This window comes from Rhamphochromis sp. 'chilingali', assembly GCF_963969265.1.
Source record: "Rhamphochromis sp. 'chilingali' genome assembly, chromosome: 2".
NCBI classification, from domain to species: Eukaryota; Metazoa; Chordata; class Actinopteri; order Cichliformes; family Cichlidae; genus Rhamphochromis; species Rhamphochromis sp. 'chilingali'.
The window spans coordinates 54,814,667-54,836,110 of record NC_137930.1 but is presented as its reverse complement, the minus strand read 5'-3'; the positions used below and the strand labels follow the sequence as shown (position 1 = coordinate 54,836,110).

Sequence of the window (21,444 nt, the reverse complement as noted above, 5' to 3'; positions counted from 1 at the left end):
GAGTGTAGGAGCACTGAAAATCCTCTGGCTGCTGGACAACGAAACAAGCATTCATTCTGCGCAGGTTCTTTGTTTGTGCTGCTGCCTTCATGGTGAGCAGAGCCTTGCTGCCGCTCAGTCCACAAGTGCCCGTTTTACAGTCGTGCTTTTGTCACTGCAAGGAGAAACAAAAGGCACACTGCTTGCTGATCGGCTGTGACATCAGCTCCTTGCAGAGAGCTGGAACTGTAAATGCAGAATATTGATAATATCCTCTGTGTTACGCTGTTTCAGATGTAGAGGGACATAGATGTGGGAGCTGTGGGGGAATTGTATGAGAACGGATCACAAAATCAGTACATATTCAATCACTGGTGTAAACGTACTGGAATATAAATGAGACACAAAATACTAAACCTCATCCCTTGTTCCTGGATTTAATAAAATCGTGTTTACAACCAGCAACTGTAGCCGAAGAAATGCGCAGAGAATCGATAGCGGGCCACATTCCCCTGCATGTGCAAATGCATGCTCCCTGGATTTGACTTACTTTTTTTTATGGGTGTTACATCATTGAATGCACTCATGGAGCAAAGTGATCAATAAGTATAGGCAATAAATAATATAGTGCGTAACACACATGTGGAAGACACGAGCAGGCGTGTGGCGGAGACAGAATAAAAGCTTTTGATCAGCTGCTTTTTCCTTCCAACAAATGTATTCAAATAAATAAAAAAAATTATATCTGAGAGCAGGCAGCAATGAGTGTTGGATTGTGTGTCCTCCTGAAACAAAACATATATAAAGCTGTGCGCGTATCTCTGTGTTGCTGATGCTGGTGACTCACAGGCTGCTAGGAAACCTGCAGCACCATCATGGTCTCTGAAGCAGCTGCGCCCTCTGCTGTGAGCCTCACGCTACTGCATTTATCACAGTAAACAATGTTCACTCCAATGGTACTGTAATTTTTACAACAGGTTCTCATCCCAACCACATCAGGGGCGCCACCAAGGGGTGGGCAGTTGCCCCCCCCCTCCCCCAACTGCATTAATTCTGCGCATCCAGTGCAGGTTCTTTGTTTGTGCTGCAGCCTTTATGGTGAGCAGAGCCTTGCTACTGCTTAGTCCACAAGTGCTAAGTTTAACTAAGTTTAACTAATGCTAATTTGTTATTAAGGGGCCCAGAGTATGCCAAGGAAATATCCCCCACAGCATAACACCAGCAGTAGCCTGAACTGTTAATCCAAAGCAGGATCCACACTTTCGTGCTGTTTACATCCCATTTTATTGTCCGAAATTGCGCAGACCAGGCAACATCTTTCCAGTTTTCCACTGTATAATTTTGTTGATCTTGTTTGAATTGTTGACTCAGTTTTCAGCTGGAGTGATCTTCTGCTGCTGTAGCCCATCTACTTCAAGGTTCGATGTGTTGTGCATTCAGAGATGGTCTTCTGCATACCTTGGTTGTAAAGAAATGATACTCCCTTTTTTCTTTTTCATTCTCTGTAAATCCTACAGATGTCTATGTGTCATTGCTCAGGGCTGAAATATCAGCCTGTCTGGCACAAACAACCACGCCACATTCAAAGTCGCTTAAATCATCTTTTTCTAGCCATTCTGATGCCCAGTTTGATCTCTGGCAGGTTGTCTTGACCTTGTCAACATTCCTGCACTGAATTGCAGGCACGTGACTGGCTGATTGCATATTGTGTTGACCACTTGAACAGGTGTACTTAACAACGTGGACAACAATTTTGCAAGTTTAACTTTTAACTGCTGTAAAAGGATTTCTTATTTTATTAGCGGTGTGTAGATGTTCGCTTCACTAACAGAGTATCACACAGATTGGAGTGGGATGGTGCTTTTCCTCAGCAGTGCTCGTATTAGAACATAGAAAAACAGTTTGGTAAAAAAAAAAAAATCAAAAATCAAAAAAAAAAATCACAAGATCTAATAACTTCACATCGATCTCTTACATTCTCCCCAAACGCAACTTTTTCCACAAACAAAATCAGCATCTTTCAAACACCATGACACCAGTCTGTATTGCAAGCTTTCCATTTATTTCAAGCCCAATGCAAATGACGGTTCATGTGTTAAATCAGGGGGAGTGGCCCTTTAAACATCTGGCTGCACAGTCCTCAGAACAAACTGCCTCACACGGAGAGAAAGAGCCAGAGCACGCACACATTTACAGACAGCAAACAGGGGTCTATTTTATTTTGAATGAGTCTTTTAATTAATGCATTTCAAGTACTCCAAAAAATTACATCTCTTTGCACAATACAATTTGAATTTTTTTTGTTGTTGTTTTTTTTTTAGTAAAAATGTTCAAAGTGAACAAAAATTTCCGATACTGTATAAAACACAGTGAACATTAAAATCAGACAGTAGTATTACTTTTTAATCATGTGTTCTTTCGGCCTACGTCACCTACAACATTTTCAACTCAATTTGGACATTTTTCAGTGCACGTTTATTTAAAAACTTTACCAAGACTACGAAATTAAAAAGAAAGGAAATTTACAGGCATTATTCTTCTGCTCTTCTACCCAAACCATGCCACAGGATAACAAAGACAAAAATGAGAATGTAACATTGACTCCATCACACTGAATTGTTTTTAAGCATTGATGACGGTGGAGAAAAGTATCGTAAGCAAACTCCAGTTCAACTAGCACATATAAGAACAAAAAATAACTTAGAAGAGAGGAAAGTTTGTCACATATGAACATCTTTAAAACAACTTACTCTGGAATTAGGATACAAAAAAGAAATTAAACCGATGTATCAAAAATGTAATTCTCATTTTTCAAATGAAACGCAAATTTTATTCGATTATTTTCCCAAGTACTGTACAAGTTTACAGGTTCAGTTCTCCGGGCCCTGACAGGTGAGACGTGGCTCAGGAGATCAGATTTAAAAAGAGCTCAATTTTTGTACAGAGAAAAGGAAAACAAACAAAAAAAAAAAACACCCCGTCGACCCGCTCGATTCATCTGCCGCGTGAACGGAAAACCGTGAGGTGTCATTATGTTTGTCGCGTCCCCTCCAGAGCACATGTGTGGCTGTAATGACCAGATAGATATTAGTTATGATTAGTACCGCATGCATTTAAAGTATAGCCATAATGCCACGATAAAAATGAAGTCAGAGCACAGAAAGTCCTCCCACAGCATTTAATGCAAAAAATAAATAAAAAATCTGCAACGCGTCGTTGCTGGAGCATCCCGTCGGGCGAAATGTCTGCCTGGTAAATGAAATGACAGGACTTTAACACACTATGTCATGATTACATGATCAAATCCTTCCAGTGAGTGTTGTGATTAAGTTGGTTTTCCAAGATGCCCCTTTGGTGCAGCGAAGAGAGGAAGAAAACACCTGAGGTCGAATCGCACAGCCTTCATTTCATTCTCTTTAAAGTGGAAACGTCGCAGGTGCTTCCTGGATTTTAGGAAAACCTGTGCACTGCTCCGTAAAAGTTCTATGGCACGCTCATGTAAACTCTGAGGCCTGCACTCATGAGCTCTTAAGGGGAATTCAGTCCTTGAGATGAGAGATTGGACCAGAAGCTCGTTTCCCGTGGAAGCAGTGACCCCGCTGAGGGACGTGTTGGTGAATAAATGTGACAACACTGCTGCGTTACACCGCTTGCTCCGGGGGCCCAAAGTAAATCGTGTTGAGTGACATACAAACATTACAAACCTTGGTCAATTAATAGTCACATTTAATAAATGTGTCTGCATGCCCACATTAAAAACTTCTTAGTTTCGCTATCTGAAGAATAATAGAATGATTCCATCTTTTTTTTTTAAGTCATTTTTAAAATTTATTTCCACACTCATGTAAACTAACTCTGTAACATGATACACTCTCACTTCTACACTACGCCACAGCAGCCTTCACTCTTCACCTCGACTTCATATCTGAACAGGCAGGATCAACATCAGCTTCAGTTAGTGGTTATTCGTTCTTCATTATTATTAAAAACAAATAAAGAAACAAACAAACAGACAGTAAACGGTTGCACCAAACTAGGCGATTTCTCCTTCTGTTTCTGACCTCGTCCAATTTGGTGTACAACAGGGGCAAGACATGATGTTAGCGAGACAATTTAAAAAAAAAAAATGGTGAAATAAAGGGACCTTGAACAGAGAAGGCCTAAAACGTGGGATATGGCGACCTTGTTGTTCAAAGAAAAGCAAATCAAAACCTAGCGAGTTCATGAAAGTGAGAGAGATCCACCTGATTGGACTGCTGAGAGAACTCGATGGCGTCAAATCCTCAACGGCAGCATCCAAGGAACTCACCACAACTGTCATTCTTTCATTTATGTGTTAAAAATCCTGAGAGCACTAACCGAAAAATTAAAGAAAACAAAAAAAAAATGAAGAATTACACATTTACAGTAGAAGAAATAGTTTGTTTTCACTTATGATACACTAAATATTTACAATCACATGCAGAAGACCGTCTGCACGAGAGACCGGAGCCTGTGTCTTTTGCCGTTTGACATGTGTGAAATCACAAAAGTGCCGCAAATCCCCACTGAGTGTCTCTCATTCCTGGCTAAGATGACAAAAACAAAAGAACGAAAAAAAAAAAAAAAAAAAAAAAAAAAAAGAGAGTTCACCAGCAGCTACGAGCCTGTCACTCAAGAAGATGTTGCAGATGAAGAAAAAAGAAAAACAAAACAAACCACAGAATGAACTAAAGCTACAAATGATTCCTTAACTCCTTGGCACTCCTTAAAGAAAAAAAAAAGAAAAAACGATGGGGGAAAAAAATTTGCTAGATCGCACTGCAGTGGAAATGGCTGATGGTCAAGTCCCCTCCACAAAGAGCCAATCGAGTTGCTGAATAGCGTTTTCTCTTTTTCGCGTGTCTTGTTTTGTCTGTAGTTGGAGGATATGATGATGACTAACAACCATGTCAGGCGTTTCTTTGGATGGAGTGACGCTTTTGTTTCCCTCTGTAGGCACAAGGAGGAGCCAAGGCATTGGGGGGGGAGCAGGGGGGAGCTGGGTGCAGGGTCTCAGCGTCTCATCTGGCCCATCTGATAGTTCTCTCTGGGCTGACGGTGGTGCCTCTGGGGCTGTGCCTGGCGCTGAGGCTGCCTCTGTGCCTGCCGCTGGCCGCCGTGGCCCCCGTGTCCGCTGTGGCCGTGCGGGTGCTGGGACTGATGCTGCACCTGAGAGCTAGCATGCTGCTGCGCTCGTCGTCTTTTCAAAGTCCCTGTCAGAGGAAAGAGAGTTAACTTAGGCTCAAGAAAGACGAGTATCGTCCTAGATTTGTTTTGTTCAGCTGCAGCACTTGTTCCTAAGCTGGTGGTCTTGCAGTGTGATGAAGGATGACGTGTTTATCTCACATCTGTCATCTCTCATGTAGGGAAACTCAAAAAAAAAATCACAAAGTATCAGCAGCTGTTCTTTCACAGCGGACAAAGAGTGACCCCTGCAAGTGAACAGGCCTACCTTGCATCGCATTCATCTTACAGGGTGATGTCATTTATGACCCCGCGGTACTGAAGGAATTTATTAAATCAGACCCCAATGTGAGGTTTATGCCATGGCTGTACTAAATTAGCAGCATTAGTAATTACCTAATTAGTTTTCTCATGTTTCTGTAATGTTAAACTTGACCAATTTCTGACTTCTTAGAAAAGTCCAAGTTCAGATATAAAAACGTTCAGGGAATTCAGTCATTTTTATTTTGAAGGAGATTTCAGATTCAGATTAACTTTATTATTCCCCCAAAAAGGGTAATTTGTTCGCAGCTTACTCACACAACCACTTATCACCAACACTGTTGCATGTCAACGCAGCGATCGACAACAATGAGGTCCAAAAATAAAAATGTATAACAACGTCTTTTGCCTTCTTTATCACCTGATTTTCCCAGAGTGAGCACAAATCTGACCCCAGTGATTTTGGAGGTGTTAACATTATGACTGAGAGAGTTTCCATCCTTAACAGGCAAAATACTGAACCAGCAGATAAAAGAAGATGTTAAAAGACTTTCAATAAACAAACAATAAAAGTTACACAAAAATAAACCTGTTCTCGTACGGCGTCCTGCAGCTGTCGGCGTACGTAATAAAAAGAAGGGGTGACAGAGCACAGCCCCGAGATCAACGGGAGCTTGACACAATCCTACTGGATATTTGTCCATTAACGAGGACCTGTTGGACTCTTTCAGTGAGAAAGTTTAAAATCAGCATCAGGAGCTAATCTAAAAGTTTAAAAAGAGTCTCATTAAAAGCAGAGGAGAAATCAGCAAACACAAATCTTGCGTGAGGTGCTTATAGACTGTGTTTAACATAAAGTTTGACAGATTATTTTTTGAATATTTGTGCTTTTTTGTATTTATGACAGGTGGTCCAATAAAAGTGTTAAACAATGTTTATTAGAGCCTGACTGAAAATACTATAGAAAGAGTACAAAAATGGCAAAAACCAACATAAACGTCCTATATATGTGTAAGATACAAGCAATCAAAGTGTTTGATGTTTGCATTTTTCCTCTGTAGGCTTCAACCCTGAACCCGCACCTGGTAATCAAAGGTTTGAAAACCCTTGTTCTTAACAATCAAGTAAAGACATTGTCCAAAGTTGGTCTTTCTCACATGTCGGACACAGCAGGAGATACGGAGGCAGAACACCCACACACACTCTCTCTGTTAGCTCATACCGACAGACTTATGATTTATTTTATTTACTGTCAGCGGTTAGCTTTGCTGTCCAAGACTTCAAGAAACCACCTGCCACTAATTGTAGCTGCAGCAGAAAGAAGCTAATTGTAAACAAGCTAGAGGGACCGATCTGTGGTCCTTTGATCTAGAAAAATAAACGGTTGCACGTAGGCTGGAAGATCAGCACTCAAGTGGAGCCGAGCAAAACCCCATTCTGACTGCAGACGTCAACAACTTTAGGAAAGTTGGGCTGCTAATGTTATCAACGTGTAGCGTGTGTGTACAACATGCCAAAAAACAGCAACTTGCAAAAATACTCTTAACAAAGAAAATGTCATTAAACTGCTCTTAAATACATGCAAACATTTTGTACTGATGTTACATCACCTTACCCATTACACTCTGCTTAATTTGAATATGCCTTTTAGAATATTCAACTACACTTTCTTCTTCTCTCACATTTAAACAAGTAGATCAGTTGCCATGACCACCCTTAGGCGCAACAGCACAGGATGCAGTGAGAAAACCAAAGTCATGTAGAGAAACTCTAAGAGTAAGTAATCATAACACTGCTCTCATTCACAGGTATGGCTGCAAGGTTAACAAGGCACACAGTACAGTGGATTTAATGTGATGCTTTTTAGCCTGTGTGAACATTCAAAGCTCAATCTGAGTTTAATCTGGATCAAGTTTAGGAGCTCAGATCAAATCTGTAAGTGTTCTCAGGAAACTGTTCTCACAGCACTGCCCATATAAATTGTTAATAAGCCCGTAAATGATAACATGAACTGCATGATAATAAATAGGTTTTTACAAATATATCTGTATTTTTATTCATTTGTGTCCCTGTAGTGTAGTGGTTTACACACTCTTTTAGCAAGCAAAAGCTCCCCAGTTTGATCGCGGGAGGAGACACAGCGAGGGCATCCGACGTAAAAATCTGCCAAATCAAACATGCGGAGCTACCCGCTGTGACAACCCGTTGTGAAAAAGGCAGGAGCTAAAAGTAGCTTTCATATTTACTGTAATCAGAGTGTCCTCGTAAAAGAGAGCTTTCTCTCGGTGGTTTGACCTGCCTGAATAAAAATGATATTTAACCCTCTCCCCCACCCCCAAAAAACACTGAATGTCACATTCAAATTTAAAGGAGGTTTGAAAGCAAACTGCAGACATGTGACTTAAAACATCTGGGTGGTCAGGTAAGTTATCTAAAAATATTTCATGAAAATGCGTAACAGCTAAACGTTCTTATTAGACGAGGTCTCTTTTTAGTCTTCTGGACTCACCTGGAAGTGGTTTGGGTGGTGGAAGTTTGGGGTTGCTGCTGGGAGTATGCACACTACAGATCTTAATGAAACCAGCCATAAGCAAGATGAGGGCGATACCCATCAAGAGCACTGCCCACCAGTAAGCCTGGGATGAAAATGAAGCTCAAATCAAGCTCAATCAAATACAGAATAGAAAAAGACCCCCCACATACTAACTAATCATTCACAATCAAGATGTCGACACGTACCACAATCCACTCGGCGATGTTCTCATACAGCTCAGGGTTAAAGATGGCCTTCTTTAGTCTGGCAAGTGGCCCATCTGCGTCCACCAGTCGGCACTTCATGAACACATCGCAGTAGCCCTTAAAGTCATTGCAAGGCGAGCCAGCTGGCAACGTGGTGACTTTTTTATTGAAGAAACGAGCCAGGCGCTCTGATCCTGTGCTGCTGCATGTGCTGGGATTTGCTGTGCAGAGAGACAAATCCAGTTTAAAAAAAAAAGAAAAAAAAAAGACAAAACTCACCCGTATATTTATAAAAGAAAGAGCCTGCTTGTAAAAGGTGTGAGAAAGGGTAAATGACTCACTTTTCTCCATGCAGCACACGTGGCAAAGCTCGGTCTCATCCTTGCCATCTTGGCTGGCACAGGTACACGCCTCGAGCCCGTACTTCTCACAGATGGAGCCGGAGCAGCCCTGCGGAGGAGGAGCACGAGGACAGGCGAGATCAGACACTTGCTAGTATGAGTACAGTGTTGCTATGACAACCAGTTCTTCAAGGTGTGATTTCTTCAGCCACTCACCCCGTTGAGGCAGACTTGAGTCTCTCCGTGGCAGGCGGTGAAGTTGGCCTTGGGCTCCGACGTGGGGCACTGGGCGCTGTCGCCCTTACATACGCCATGGTGAGCGCACTCCGACTCCTCTCGGCACTTGTCACCGCGAGCCTTGTAAATGCATTCGCTTGTACAACAAGGACCCTGGCTGGGACTTTTTGGGGAAGAGAAAAGCGCCGAGTTAAGACTCAAAACATGAGAACACCCTCTTTAAGAGATATTAAAATAACTGAAAAATAAAAATCGCCCTCTACCTGCAGACTGTATGGTCCTTTAATGTGCACTTCTTGTTGTCAGGCTGGTTGGCATCATGGCAGCACTTGTCCTTGCACTGATCGCTGTAGCCACAATCGCACTGCTCACCAGGCTCCACCATACCATTACCACAGATGGGCTGGCCAGACTCTGTTTTGAGAAAAAAAAAAAAAAGTGTTGAGCCCTTTGCGGAGCAAGCTCAAAGTTTAAATTAGACATTTATTAAATAATATCAGGGTTTTTATGAATTACAGACTTTTTGATGCTCTGTAGAAGAAAACCGCCTTCTCCTAGTCAGGTGTGACAATGAAAAATTGTCCCCCAGTTTTTTTCTACATTTACACATTGAGATTTTTGATTGTTTTAAGGTTTTTACACCAGACGAATAATAATCGTACGAACATTTTGTGCTTTAAAAATATTTTTGGACTCGCCCATTCCTAATGCACCCTTACACAGGATTGTGCAACTTGCTGGACAAATTTGCTGGATTTATTTTTCCGGATCAGACCTCTGCATTTGGCAACAAGTGTAATTGCAGCACAAAATGTGCACCGCTACTGAGTATACAATGATAATATAATAGTAAAATAATACTATTTTATCTTAGACACACAACTAGATGCTGCTCCGGGTCAATCGATCAGATGTGGTCCCAACTCTGCCAACAAGAGTTCAAACTGCCCGACTGACGGTATGTAGGAAAATGGTTGTGATGCAGCTTCAACTCGTGGGTCAAACCATGAAATTCTTCCTGCTGCTGTCTTCTCCTGAGAACTGGATGAACTCAGATTCTTCCTTTTCACATTTACAAACATCAGGACCAACTCGTCATTGCTTGATCATCACTTGATGTCGACTCCATGTTTTGACTCCCATAGTGTGTTTTTTGAGGAGACATTTTTTTGTGTGCAAAATTTTAACAAAATAAAAGTTTGCTTCTTAAAAATTTTAAATTTCATGGGGGTTTTTTTTCTGCAAAGTGCTTTTTGTGTAAAGGCCTGAACCATTACAAAAATGCACAAAAATTTCCTTCACTGTGTACACAAATCATGCTGACGGTAGTGGACCCTCATCCCCCAAAGGCTCATTCTGAGCGTGCATGCACACCAAACCCTTGAATGCTGCTCTGGAGAGAATGAGTTGCTGGGGCAAAAAAAGAAAAAGAAAAATAGAAAAGGACCCTTCAAAGAGCCAAAAGCATAAACCCAAAAAAACGTCGGTTTGTGGGTGGGTGTATTAAGGCAGTGTCTGAAAAGCTAAAGCATTTTTCAGTCATATCAGTGCAGCCAAGATGCACATCACTTTGAACAGCTTGTGCAAAACAAGAAGATTTTTTAGACACGCCAATCACATGGTGAATTAATCGAGTGACTTCTGAAGCATCGGTTTGCTGTTCTACTGACTCAAAAGTGTGAAACTGGCAAGAAAAAAAAAAGACAAAGAAAAAAGATGACAAGGTTTACTTCCACAGTCTGCCAAATACTGTACAAAAATACCATGGACTAATGCCAAGCTGGCTTTTCTAAGCTGATACTAGCCAATAACTTCTCAGGATGCCTGAATTCTTTCACTAATTAAGAGTTTGCGGTAAAAATATTCCACACCATCAGAAGAACCCTAACCCGGATCACGAGTTAAGATCGAGGCCCTAGATCCAACAGAAACAGTAAAACGTACCGACGAAGCAGTTGTTCCTCTTTTTTTCCAGCACCTGGCTGATGTTGCGAATGCTGCAGAGGGAGAACTTGTTGTTGTTAAGCTTGTCTCCAGATGTAGCCCTTGCATACATGATATAATTGCCCTTCTCCTTCTTGTCTTGGCTTTTGGATTCCCCTGGTGTGCACTCAGATCCAGAGTCATGCTGGCAGCGAGGAAGAAGAAAGAAAATCAAAGATTAAAAGCAAAAAAAAAGGGACAAAGAGTACAGGCATCATAAATTCCTTCTCACCGTGCATAAATGCGGCACTCACCGGGGAGCCAAAGTTGTGGCCTACTTCGTGTGCAAAAGTGATATGGGAGACTTTCGGAGGTACGTGGGAGGCGTAGTTCTGTACAGTGATTATACCAGTGTTGAGAGACTTCTTTTTTCCGTCTGAGTACAGCTTGCTTTTTTCACAGATGCCTCCAGAGCTCCCTGAGAAGGAAAGGCACAATTTGCAACAAACTAAATACGGAAAGATTTCGCTCAATGAAGAGAGTGAATGTGATTAATTTAACACCAGCTATTAAAATAAGTGACAGGAGGCCTTATTTAAAAACATACTTCATCATCATGTTTACAGTACATGCTGAAGACAAATTTTGTTTGTCATTACTGAGAGAAGATGCCCATTTTACTGCAGCAAATTTGCAATTTAACTGCAGTGCTTTCAATTAAAAACTCAAATCAACCCCAGCGTAGAGTTAAAACAGACTGCAACAAATATCTGCCGACAGTTTTAAAGAAAAATATGTTCCTGCTTGATGAGCTTCAGTCTACATTTGCGAGGACAAATTCCTGCTAAGGAATGTGAAAAAAATGATGTTTTTGTACCTTTCTGTAAAAACAAGACACAGACTGCTTGCTTATCACAAGAATAAGATTTGCATACCTGAGGGCGCTCCCACCCAGGCCAAACCCAGCACCCCATCGTCAAAATCTCTGTCAGTGAAAACATAAGCCAAGCAGTAGTCGTCGTGGTTCTGCTCCGAGTTCAGCTCCAAAAACTTCTCCACACCAATGTTGGCAAAGCGGAATGGGTTGGACTTGTCCCTCTCATCATTGGTGGTGTTGATCTGCGAAGACAGGAGACAACTGGTTCACAGGAAAGACTGAACAGACCTAAAATGCAAAAGCGGCCGATCTGCAAAAGACTCACCCGGATCCGTTTCACCATGAAACTGATGTTACGAATGCCCATGAAGTCTGTGCCTTGATAAATGGCATCAATGGCCTTCACATGACTGGAGATCTGAAGGAAGTACGAGGTATTCATACTTTTAATAGCTGACATTTCACTCAAGTACGCCGTATGTGATGGTACAAGTACTAACAAGAGCTGCTTGTACGTAGCTCTATTGCTAACAACAACAGCTAACAGAATACATTATTCAACTGGCTATATGTGGTTTTCGCATTAAAAGAAAAATAAAAAATCAGTGTTTATGCCAGGCGTGGCACTGACCTAGGACATTACCCATGCGGTGGCTTGTCAAATGGCACTGTACGACAACACTGACATTAAACTGACGTCACATCTGCCGTCGCAAGTAGCCATTCCTGCAACTCTTTATTTTTGTAACCTGACGCATTGTTCCACTGCCACCGGGTTGAAGAGGCAAGTTTACGATCGTGTAGGTTTATACCACCGTTTTAATGACATATCAATACAGAATCTCTGACAGTCACAGATCGATGAGAGGGAGATGGTACAAGAATAAACTTTCTGATAATAAACAAACCTAAAAGAACAGCACTATATCAGCACTGATGTGGAGGTATTGTCTGACACCTGCGACACCTATCGTTCAGGAGAATACCGCGCACATAAAAGGATCATGTAATCAAGGTTATACTGGGGGCTTTAAGCTGGTGGAAAAACTGAAGTGGCAACGTGTAAACTATAAAGGGAGTAGACCGAATAATAAGCTACTGCTGGCAATAATATCTTCCTATTGCTGCTAGCCTCCTGTATACTAAGTTAGCTTAGCATACAGATTAGGAAAAATGGAAAACAGCCTCACTCTCATTAGTTGAGCGCAGTAGTTAATGGGTAGTGCTTGAGTGGTGCTAATGTCTTAGTATAACTCTCCCCAGAAAATGATAATAGATTTGCCAAAATATGACAATTCCTACACCGTAACGCAACTCCATAGAAATTGCACTTTGTGGACAATTTCTCTTATCAATATATTCCTAGGCTTTAGAAAGTATTAAGAGTAGTATATACCAAGTCACTTCCTGTGCGTTACCTGCGCTATGACAGCTTCTCTACTCTTGTAATACTTGAAGAAGAGGTGGTCGGTCTGAATAAAAAGCTGACATGTGTTTTTCTCAGCCTGGGCCATCCTCTTCTTCCTCAGCAGCTGGGTGTCCAGATCAGTGTGGACTTCCTGGTGTGAGTGAGACGGAAGAGGCAGAGCAGGAAACACACAGTTAAATAAAACATATTTAAAAGATTTTTCCAACAAAAACAGTAAAAAGAGTAAATAAATAATGTCCGGTATTTTTAGGCTGTGGTTCTTCAGCTGCAGTATGTTCATGAAGCTCTATTCTGCAGAGGAATATGTGCTTTCTATGTCACATACAGGGTGGAGGGAAAAGGCTGACCACTGCCACTGATGGACACCTATCTCAGTTTTAAGGTGTTCAGTACTTTTCGGTCACAGAGTTTTGCAGTGACATGTCACACCAAGTGAGTCAGAAGTAACCGATAAATCAAACTAATGCTTTTTGTTAATGTGGTTTAAATTGAACACAGACATATTTTATTACTGCCTACTATCTCTGATTGGATTGGAGCTAAGAGGCACAGCTTGAGATAAAGTGTTACATTTTATTGTCAGGTACCAAATTGAACATTATGTCGTCCTGTTTGAGTCCATCACTTGAATGTGATAATAATACACGTGAGGCTTAGATGCTGCTTTCCATATTTCTGAATCCAAAAGGATGTCTAAATCTGAAGTTTAGTGTCGCAAACGCGACGCTAAACTTGATCTGTGAAGATATGATGAAATGTCTAACTGTGCCCATCTTGCAGTGATAAAGAATCTTTCCCCAAAATTTCCTGGATTGAGATCTGAACTGACTCCAAGAATGATTCATTTCTGCAATGTGGGCCAAGCCTGAAATCTGGAAAATCTTTCATGCAGTTAAATCTTTAACTTTTTGAGTAATCCTGCTCCCACTCCTCTACAACGGTAACAAATGAACGGGTGAACTTTTATACAGATGATCGTCTGGCCAAACTAAACTGTGTCGTAATACAATTTATGGAAATCTGTGAAATAACAATCATATGCAAAACTATATAAAAAAAAATTACATATTAATAATAAAGTGACAAATCTTAACTGTGACTATACTGGTTTAACACTTACATGGTTATAACTTACAACATAGAACCAGGCACAGAGACTTTAAAAAGACATCTCTAGGTATCTTTGACCCTGACTAAGTAGTACCATAAAATATCCTCAAAGATCTTCACTAAACCCTGTCAGGGTTTATTGTAGTGTGTGGTGAAGTTAACCTTAGGGGGCTGCTCCACGGCAGAGGTTTGGTATTTCTTCATCTTTTCAAACACAGAGCTATCGGCACAGCCTCCCTCTGGGCCATACTTGTGCGGGTAGTCTGTATGAGAGAGACAGACACAACACTGTTAGGATTATGGGAGACAATGTTAGCTACTTAACCCCGTGAGTCACTATTTCAGGCGCTATTCACGATCAGCTAATGGAAGTACTTACACGTCACTTGAGCCTAGCTTTGCTGTGTGAGTTACTTTCCTGTCGCTCTCATTAGTGATTCCTCTCACAATTATGTTTAATTTGCCCCTCAGCCACACGCTATGTGTACACAGATGATGTGAAATTATGATTTGCAAGTGTAGTGAAGTGTACTTGGTGCTCACTATTAGTATCAACATTGCAAAGCCTGCTGAAATGAGCCAGTACCCAAGAGCAAGATTGTGTTACTCAGCTAATGAACACCCCAGGTGTCTGCGCTCCCCAGGGGGGCCTATCACACCAGTCTGCCTCCATCAGCTCGGCAGCACTAACCTCGCACTTTCCAGTCACACACGCACATATCTAAACACACACTCGATGATCACGGGATAATAGCCTGTCAAAGTATTTGCGTGGCTAAAGGTGCAGGGACTCACGTATGTCATCTTCATGGTAGATGACAGAGTGGAAGGGCACGTCTTTGTCCTCAAGGTATCTCTCCGCAGGCTCCACGTAGTAAGTGCCATGGTAGCTCTGAATAAAACCCTCAAATTTACCATCCACAATGGAGCCATGAGTCAATGTGCCTTTCTCGCCTGGGAGTCCAAATCGTACAATTATAAGCATCAGAAGATTGACACAGAAGAGGGTGCATTTGCATTTGAGAAAAACAAAGCCAACAGTTATTTTAAAAATCCCCTAGAGCAGCAGTACTGTAGTGACACATTTAAACAACTGTGAAAAATTTATAGTCTTACCAAAGATTTCTCCAGTGTAGATGTGAGAGGTATCATATGGAATCTCTTCACCTGAAACATCTACCTTCAAATCTGGGGAAAACAAGGTGGTATCTCTCTTCATTCGTAAATTAAAGTGCCTGAAATCAAAGAGATAAAAAAGAAGGCCTTCAGATTCAGGAGAGGAGCTGCAGTTGGCCTTAAGTAGTGGAAGTAAGCAACATTTACCCAGCCTTCTCTAAAAATGAACCTGCAAATTAAAAGGGGGGGGTGGGGTCGAAGCAAGAGCGTTCACAGAGAAAAACAAAATTAAAAAACCCACCAAATACGCCGTTTTCTGCTGCAGATGCAAAACTGTAGCATTTAAATTTGTAAGAGACCAAACAGAAAATTTGAAATTAGGGCATCTAGCAACAGTGCTGTGTTTTTTTGTAGTTCAAACATATGGAGAGGGAAAAAAACATGTTACAGTAAACCTCGGATTTCATGGAACACCTACACAGTGCTCTTATTGTACGCTCGCATTGTGTGAAAGTTGCTGTTCTCTAGGTCCGTGAACAGACGAAACACAAAGCCTTTGTAAAATTTAGATCTGAAGCCTAATATAATAGCAAACAATACATCCTGCAATGTGCACAATGCCTAGTGAATCATTAGGCATTTGTAGGAATCTCAGGGGAAAACTCTGCGGTACATTAACATGTTTATTGGCTGTTTCAGATACATAGAGAACTCTGCAAAGGTTTTAGGCTCTCTGGATGTTATCCACTGCTCAATCCTATTAAGGAGACATGTGAGAGGTCCAAAATCTTTATTCTGTAGGATGGCAATGGGCCCAAAAAACCCCAACAAGAGTCAAAGTCCGCTCTTTGGCGACAAGAACAAGGAGTCTTGCAACAGATGGTAAAGCTCCCACACTGTGATCACAACATCAACGTGGACTCAGTCTGGGATTCCATGAGAAAATAACACAGAGAGCCATAATTTACAGAAAAATAGGGCAATTCTCAAAGTTGTGTGAAGGAAACTACTGCCCCAGCACTTTGAACTAAAAACCTAAGAACTGGTGGCGTTTTAGAGGCAAACCTTATACTGCATATGAATCTAAAAGCATCCTCACTGTACTATTAGTGGCTGTTAGTGTAAAGCACAAGACATTTTGTTCAAATGTCAAAAAGGAAAGCCAGGTGGTGTGCTGCAAATTAAACAGAAGAATCAGGAGTTCTCTCTCTAGCTTTGTCGTAAATTCAAAAGGAAAAGAATATGATGCGGGGTTTTGTTTTTTTTTAAAGGAAGAGACATCTTCCTTCGGAGTTCGCCTTGCTCTTATGATACGCTTCCCTATTAAGCTGCATCTGAGTTTAGAAACAGCAGGCCCTGTTACAGGAAGGGCAACAAACTGCCTTTGCCAAGATCCCAGCCAGATGGTCGTGACTTTGTCATGGATGCTTTTTCACAACACCACCTCCTCGAAATATTAGATAAAGAACCATGACAAGGACGATTAGTATCAACCCATATACGATATTTGGAGGGGTTTCCACTCAGGCAGCATGAAACATCACATACATCACAGAGCTAACGAACACAGACAAATACATGCACAGTTTCACTTTAACTGCAGGGAATAAGAACACCTGGACAACAGCAATTATTTTGAGCTCAGGTTTGTGTCTTTAAATAGACCATTTCTATCCCACCAACACAGTTAGTTTAAGCAATTAAACAAACATTAGAGTAGTTGCCGGTTAATTCAACCAATCAAGGAATACTGAAGCTCCAGGGGAGAGCAGAAAACCCACACAGAAAATAATTGTGATCATTAAAAATCCATCCTGAACACTGACCTAACATGATGCACCAGCGTATGTTTTTGATTTTGTAAAACAACTTTCAATAAAATTGCAAATCCCCCAACACAGAAGACCTCCAACTTTAATCATAAACAGCACAAGTACACGGGACGGTGTTTGCAAATGAATAAACAGACAAATGAATAAAGATACATGAAGAGAAAGGGGAAAAAAAGAAAAACAGATGCAGACAGACTTTACCTTTGGATAATATCTAGGAAAAGAAAGTGCACGAACCTTCCATGGGCATGAAAATCTAAATGCAGGTACTTGTCTTCATGAGAGAGTGCCCTCTTGGCCCTCTGATGCTTGCTGTGCACAAGCTCTGTGTCATAGGACAGGCCTTCATAGTGGCGGATGTACTTGTTCAGGGGATTTCTATAGTGTCCTGTGTGAAAAGAACGAAGGAACATCTGTTAAAGAAAGGTATGCGTGCATGTTTGTTTCCCCCCCCCCTCAAATATATACATACAGCAGCAATTGAAAAAAGAAAAAACACGTTCCCTACTCATTAGAAACTGGGATGCGATTCTAGTTGGTAACACAAACTATTCCTAACAGAAAGACTCAAAAGAATATGTACAAAAGCTACATTTGTAAACAACTGACGCACTGCTCATGTTAGGGTGGGTTTAGATGCCCGTAAGGCGAATAATCTGGACAATATTTGACAGGCAGGATTACAATACAGGAAACAGACAGCAAATCAGTATGTTCTGGGTTTTAACTAAAATCGATTTAAGCCAAATGAATGGCAGCCTTAGACTAACTCTCAACGACAGCCCACAGCGTCACCGCTTAATTATTTCGTCACCAGAAGGCTGGGTAGTGGGCTTGAAAGAAAGCAATTCTTAACCGTCTCCACACATTTTGCCCACTGTTTCACACTGAAACAAAAATGGGTTTTTCTAGATTGATTTTGTTTATGGCATCTATTCCCCCAATGAATGTTGGCATGTTTTCCACATACATATACACCACTTTCCTCAGTGTAAGGTCAGATCGCTGCTCCATATAAAAAAAAGAGAGAGAAGCTTTTTTAGTAAACAGAGTCCATGTAATTAGGCTTCTCTGGCAGGTAATTATGCCTGACTAGTGAGCCATAAATTACAGGATTCTGTGCAACATTATAACAAAGATGGATAAGTAGACCAGGCTTCAGCTACTTCCCTTTTCATGTGCGGTATGAAATATTTAGGTGGTAACATTAAATTTTTCATTGAGGTGACTATGAGAAGTGAAGGCCATGACTATATCTCTGAAATAAATTAATTTCTAAAGACTTACAAAACATAAAGAAAATGTGAGGAGCCAAGATTGATACACTTCAAAAACACTAATCAAAGAGAAACATTAAATATAGGAAAATATGAGACAAGTTGGACTTAATTTATCTTAAAAGTTGGGAAAACTGCTGTGTTACAGTAGCCAAAAACAACATAGGTCAAAAAATAATAATAATGAATCAGAATCAGAAAGTAAAAATTAGAAAAAAGAAATCAAGCGGAAATCCAGGTATGTGAATGAATAGCTTGAGTACATTGTAATAAATAAAAAGAAGTATTGTGGTGTTAGGCATGAAGGATTTCCTGTAGTTTAGACTAGATTAGATTAATAAAAGAAGCATTGCAAGCAAAAACCACTGTGTAATTGTATATGTATCGGTGTATATGACTCCTATATTTAGCTGAGAACATTAGGATTTAAAAGCACAGCATCGGCATATAGCAGATAGTGGTAGGATAGCAGAAGTGCATTACACGTCAATACTGCATTTTACACAGAGCAATTTGGCACCCACACGCACATAGACACACACAAAAACTATTTTTTATTAAAATACTGACTGCAGGTTGATTTGACTTAAAACACCACTGACAGGGAGCAAAACTGCAGACAAAATTATGCCAGCAAAATGCGAAAACTTGTGTCTTTTACACTGAACACAGGTTATTTTCGGGGCTAAACTGTTGTTGTTGTTGTTTTAATAATGACAGAACAATTAGCGGCTAAAGTGGCAGCTAGCTCAGAGCTAACGCTGCTTTAACAGTCGGCATCTCCATCTTCTCATAACAATGGCTGTCGGCGCCGCTCGCACGGTAACAACAAAACCCTCACCCAAAAGCTGGCGATAAAAAACGGTGACAACACACGGACGTAACTCCCCAATGTCCGTTTATTTCAATCGACTGCGCGAATCCGAGTCCGCTTTTAAGCTATGTGTGATTTGTCGCCTTGAAGTAATACGGCAAAAAGGGTGCAGTCCTCTTCATAACAAGCAGGCCCTGCTGATCCCTTCTGTAGCTAGCAGGCTATCGGGATTTCTGCTCCTCTCCGCTCGCTGCTTCATGGATTCAACACAACTCGATTTGCTCCGACAGAAACCGCCTCACTCACCTTGGGTGTAGTTTAGCAAGTACACGAAGAGGAAAACTTTAAGGAGAAGGGTATGTGACAAATCCATTGTTAGAGCATTGATGCCGTTTTCACTTTATTGTCCTACTTAGATAGGCGCAGACGCCCTGTGTGTTTATTGCAGCTTCCTCACATCGCCTCCTCTCCCTCTCTCCAGCGCCGTGACGTCAGACGCAGGATAGCCTGGCATCCCTTCCCCCAGAAGCGTCCATGATCCACCAGGCCTGCATACATTACAACACTCAGTGTGCCTCGGATCTAGTGTCATACGTATCCCTCTCTGTCTGCATGTGTGTAATATATAAATATATGCACACATCAATAAACATGAAAATTCTACAGTTTTTCTCAGCATAACTACTTAACTGCTCAATTATTTCAGCTACGGGGCTTTTAGTACATTTGCAGATGATTTTACATTAATATTACATAAACATTCACTGTTGAAGCCACTTTATGCAAAACTGTGAAACACCCCCAAGTATCAACCTCCCACTGTGAATGATACTGCTACTTGAGTTTTTTTTTTTTTTTTTAAATGTCCACCAAGCAGGTTGTGATTGGCTGGTCTGCCAGAGAGCGATATTGGATACTTTGTGTCAAAGCAGTGACGTATGCCTCTGATTTATGACAGAAGAAGTAATTAAAGGTAATGGCAATCACAATGTTTCTGAATATTATAAATTATGATATATTTAATAACTCGTTAATAATGAATAATCACATTGTTTAACACATTTTCACACACAAAACAGTTTTTGTCATAAAGTAAATGTTTTGGCTTAAAATGATAACAGCGCACCATTATGAATTATTATTCCATCATTTTAATTTCTTTCTCAAACATCCTATTCATCATCCTATTCCATCGCCATATTTTCATGATCATATTTTTTTGGTCAGAATATTATTGATTATTATCGAGTTATGAAATATCATAAAAAGTATTACTGGTTTGACACTTGGTACCTAATATCATCTCTATTGCTTCTTAGGATAGCTCAAAAAGTTGATTCTGTTCATCTGGGCATAGAAACGTTTCGTCACTCATCCAAGTGACTTCTTCTGTCTCGGCTGAGTGGTGTTTCCTTAGTCTTATAAACATCACCTTTGCACAATGACTGAAACTAGCACCAATGATGAACAATGGGCTGTGAGGTCAGTTTCTTGATCATTAAATTGGCAGATGTACAGATGAACAGAAACAACTTTAGGGTTTTCTTACCTGGATGATTGAGCATGTATCAAAACTTTTTTTGTTTGTTTTGTTTTGTTTGTAACTACCTGTTTTTTGGCACTTAATATTTTTATTTCCTTTACTATTTTATGCTGTACAGTGCTTTACGACTGTGAAAAGAGCTTAATAGATAAACTTAATTTATTAATTTACTTACAAATTTCAAAGAGCTGAAACATGAACATTAGATAACAAATTCACTGTTTATGCTACAAAATAGTGAAAACACTTTTTTGGCCTCTAGTTTTGATCATTAAGTGCTTACTTTTACTTCCACCGAGGAGGTTGTGGTTGGTTTGTCTGGGTGTTAGCAGCATTACTCAAAACCTGTTTGGACAGGTTGGAATAATTTCTTTTACAATTATCAAATTGAAATAAAAAAACATTAAAATTAACATTTATCCATCTATTATTCTTTTTTATTTTGTGGTTGTAGGTTTGGCATACTTTATAAATTCTCATAAACTGCCAAAAACGTATGTTGCTTCATTCACAACACTCAGTTTAAACAGTGTGTCCTAAGCCTGTTTAACCTTAGAAAAGATTCACTTTATTACCTCTGTATTTTGGTTCAGCTTATTTGTTTGTTATGGATGAATTTACTCGATTTCTTAAAAATCAGAAGTGGGAGTTGGCCCAAATTTGACTTAATCCAGATCTGGATAAAGGGATTTCTGATACATTCTTCATCACTAACACATGACCCTACGCTGTGTCACTGCATCATTCCATGTTTGGCACTG

At 40.5% G+C, this 21,444-nt stretch overlaps 1 protein-coding gene across 1 annotated transcript; it reads right to left on the bottom strand.

Moving 5' to 3' along the window:
• Nucleotides 1-4,558: 4,558 nt before the first annotated feature.
• Nucleotides 4,559-19,620, bottom strand: LOC308389021 (disintegrin and metalloproteinase domain-containing protein 10-like). The gene is made up of 16 exons (XM_080870123.1): nucleotides 19,447-19,620; nucleotides 17,287-17,437; nucleotides 15,218-15,336; nucleotides 14,897-15,055; nucleotides 14,264-14,364; nucleotides 12,981-13,121; nucleotides 11,888-11,980; nucleotides 11,621-11,804; nucleotides 11,000-11,163; nucleotides 10,707-10,890; nucleotides 9,026-9,176; nucleotides 8,742-8,925; nucleotides 8,526-8,634; nucleotides 8,185-8,405; nucleotides 7,955-8,081; nucleotides 4,559-5,213 (listed from the first exon to the last, which is right to left on the bottom strand). Exons 1-16 carry the CDS (start codon nucleotides 19,511-19,513, stop codon nucleotides 5,014-5,016), a joined length of 2,355 nt encoding a protein of 784 aa, XP_080726249.1. The 5' UTR covers nucleotides 19,514-19,620; the 3' UTR covers nucleotides 4,559-5,013.
• Nucleotides 19,621-21,444: the final 1,824 nt, after the last annotated feature.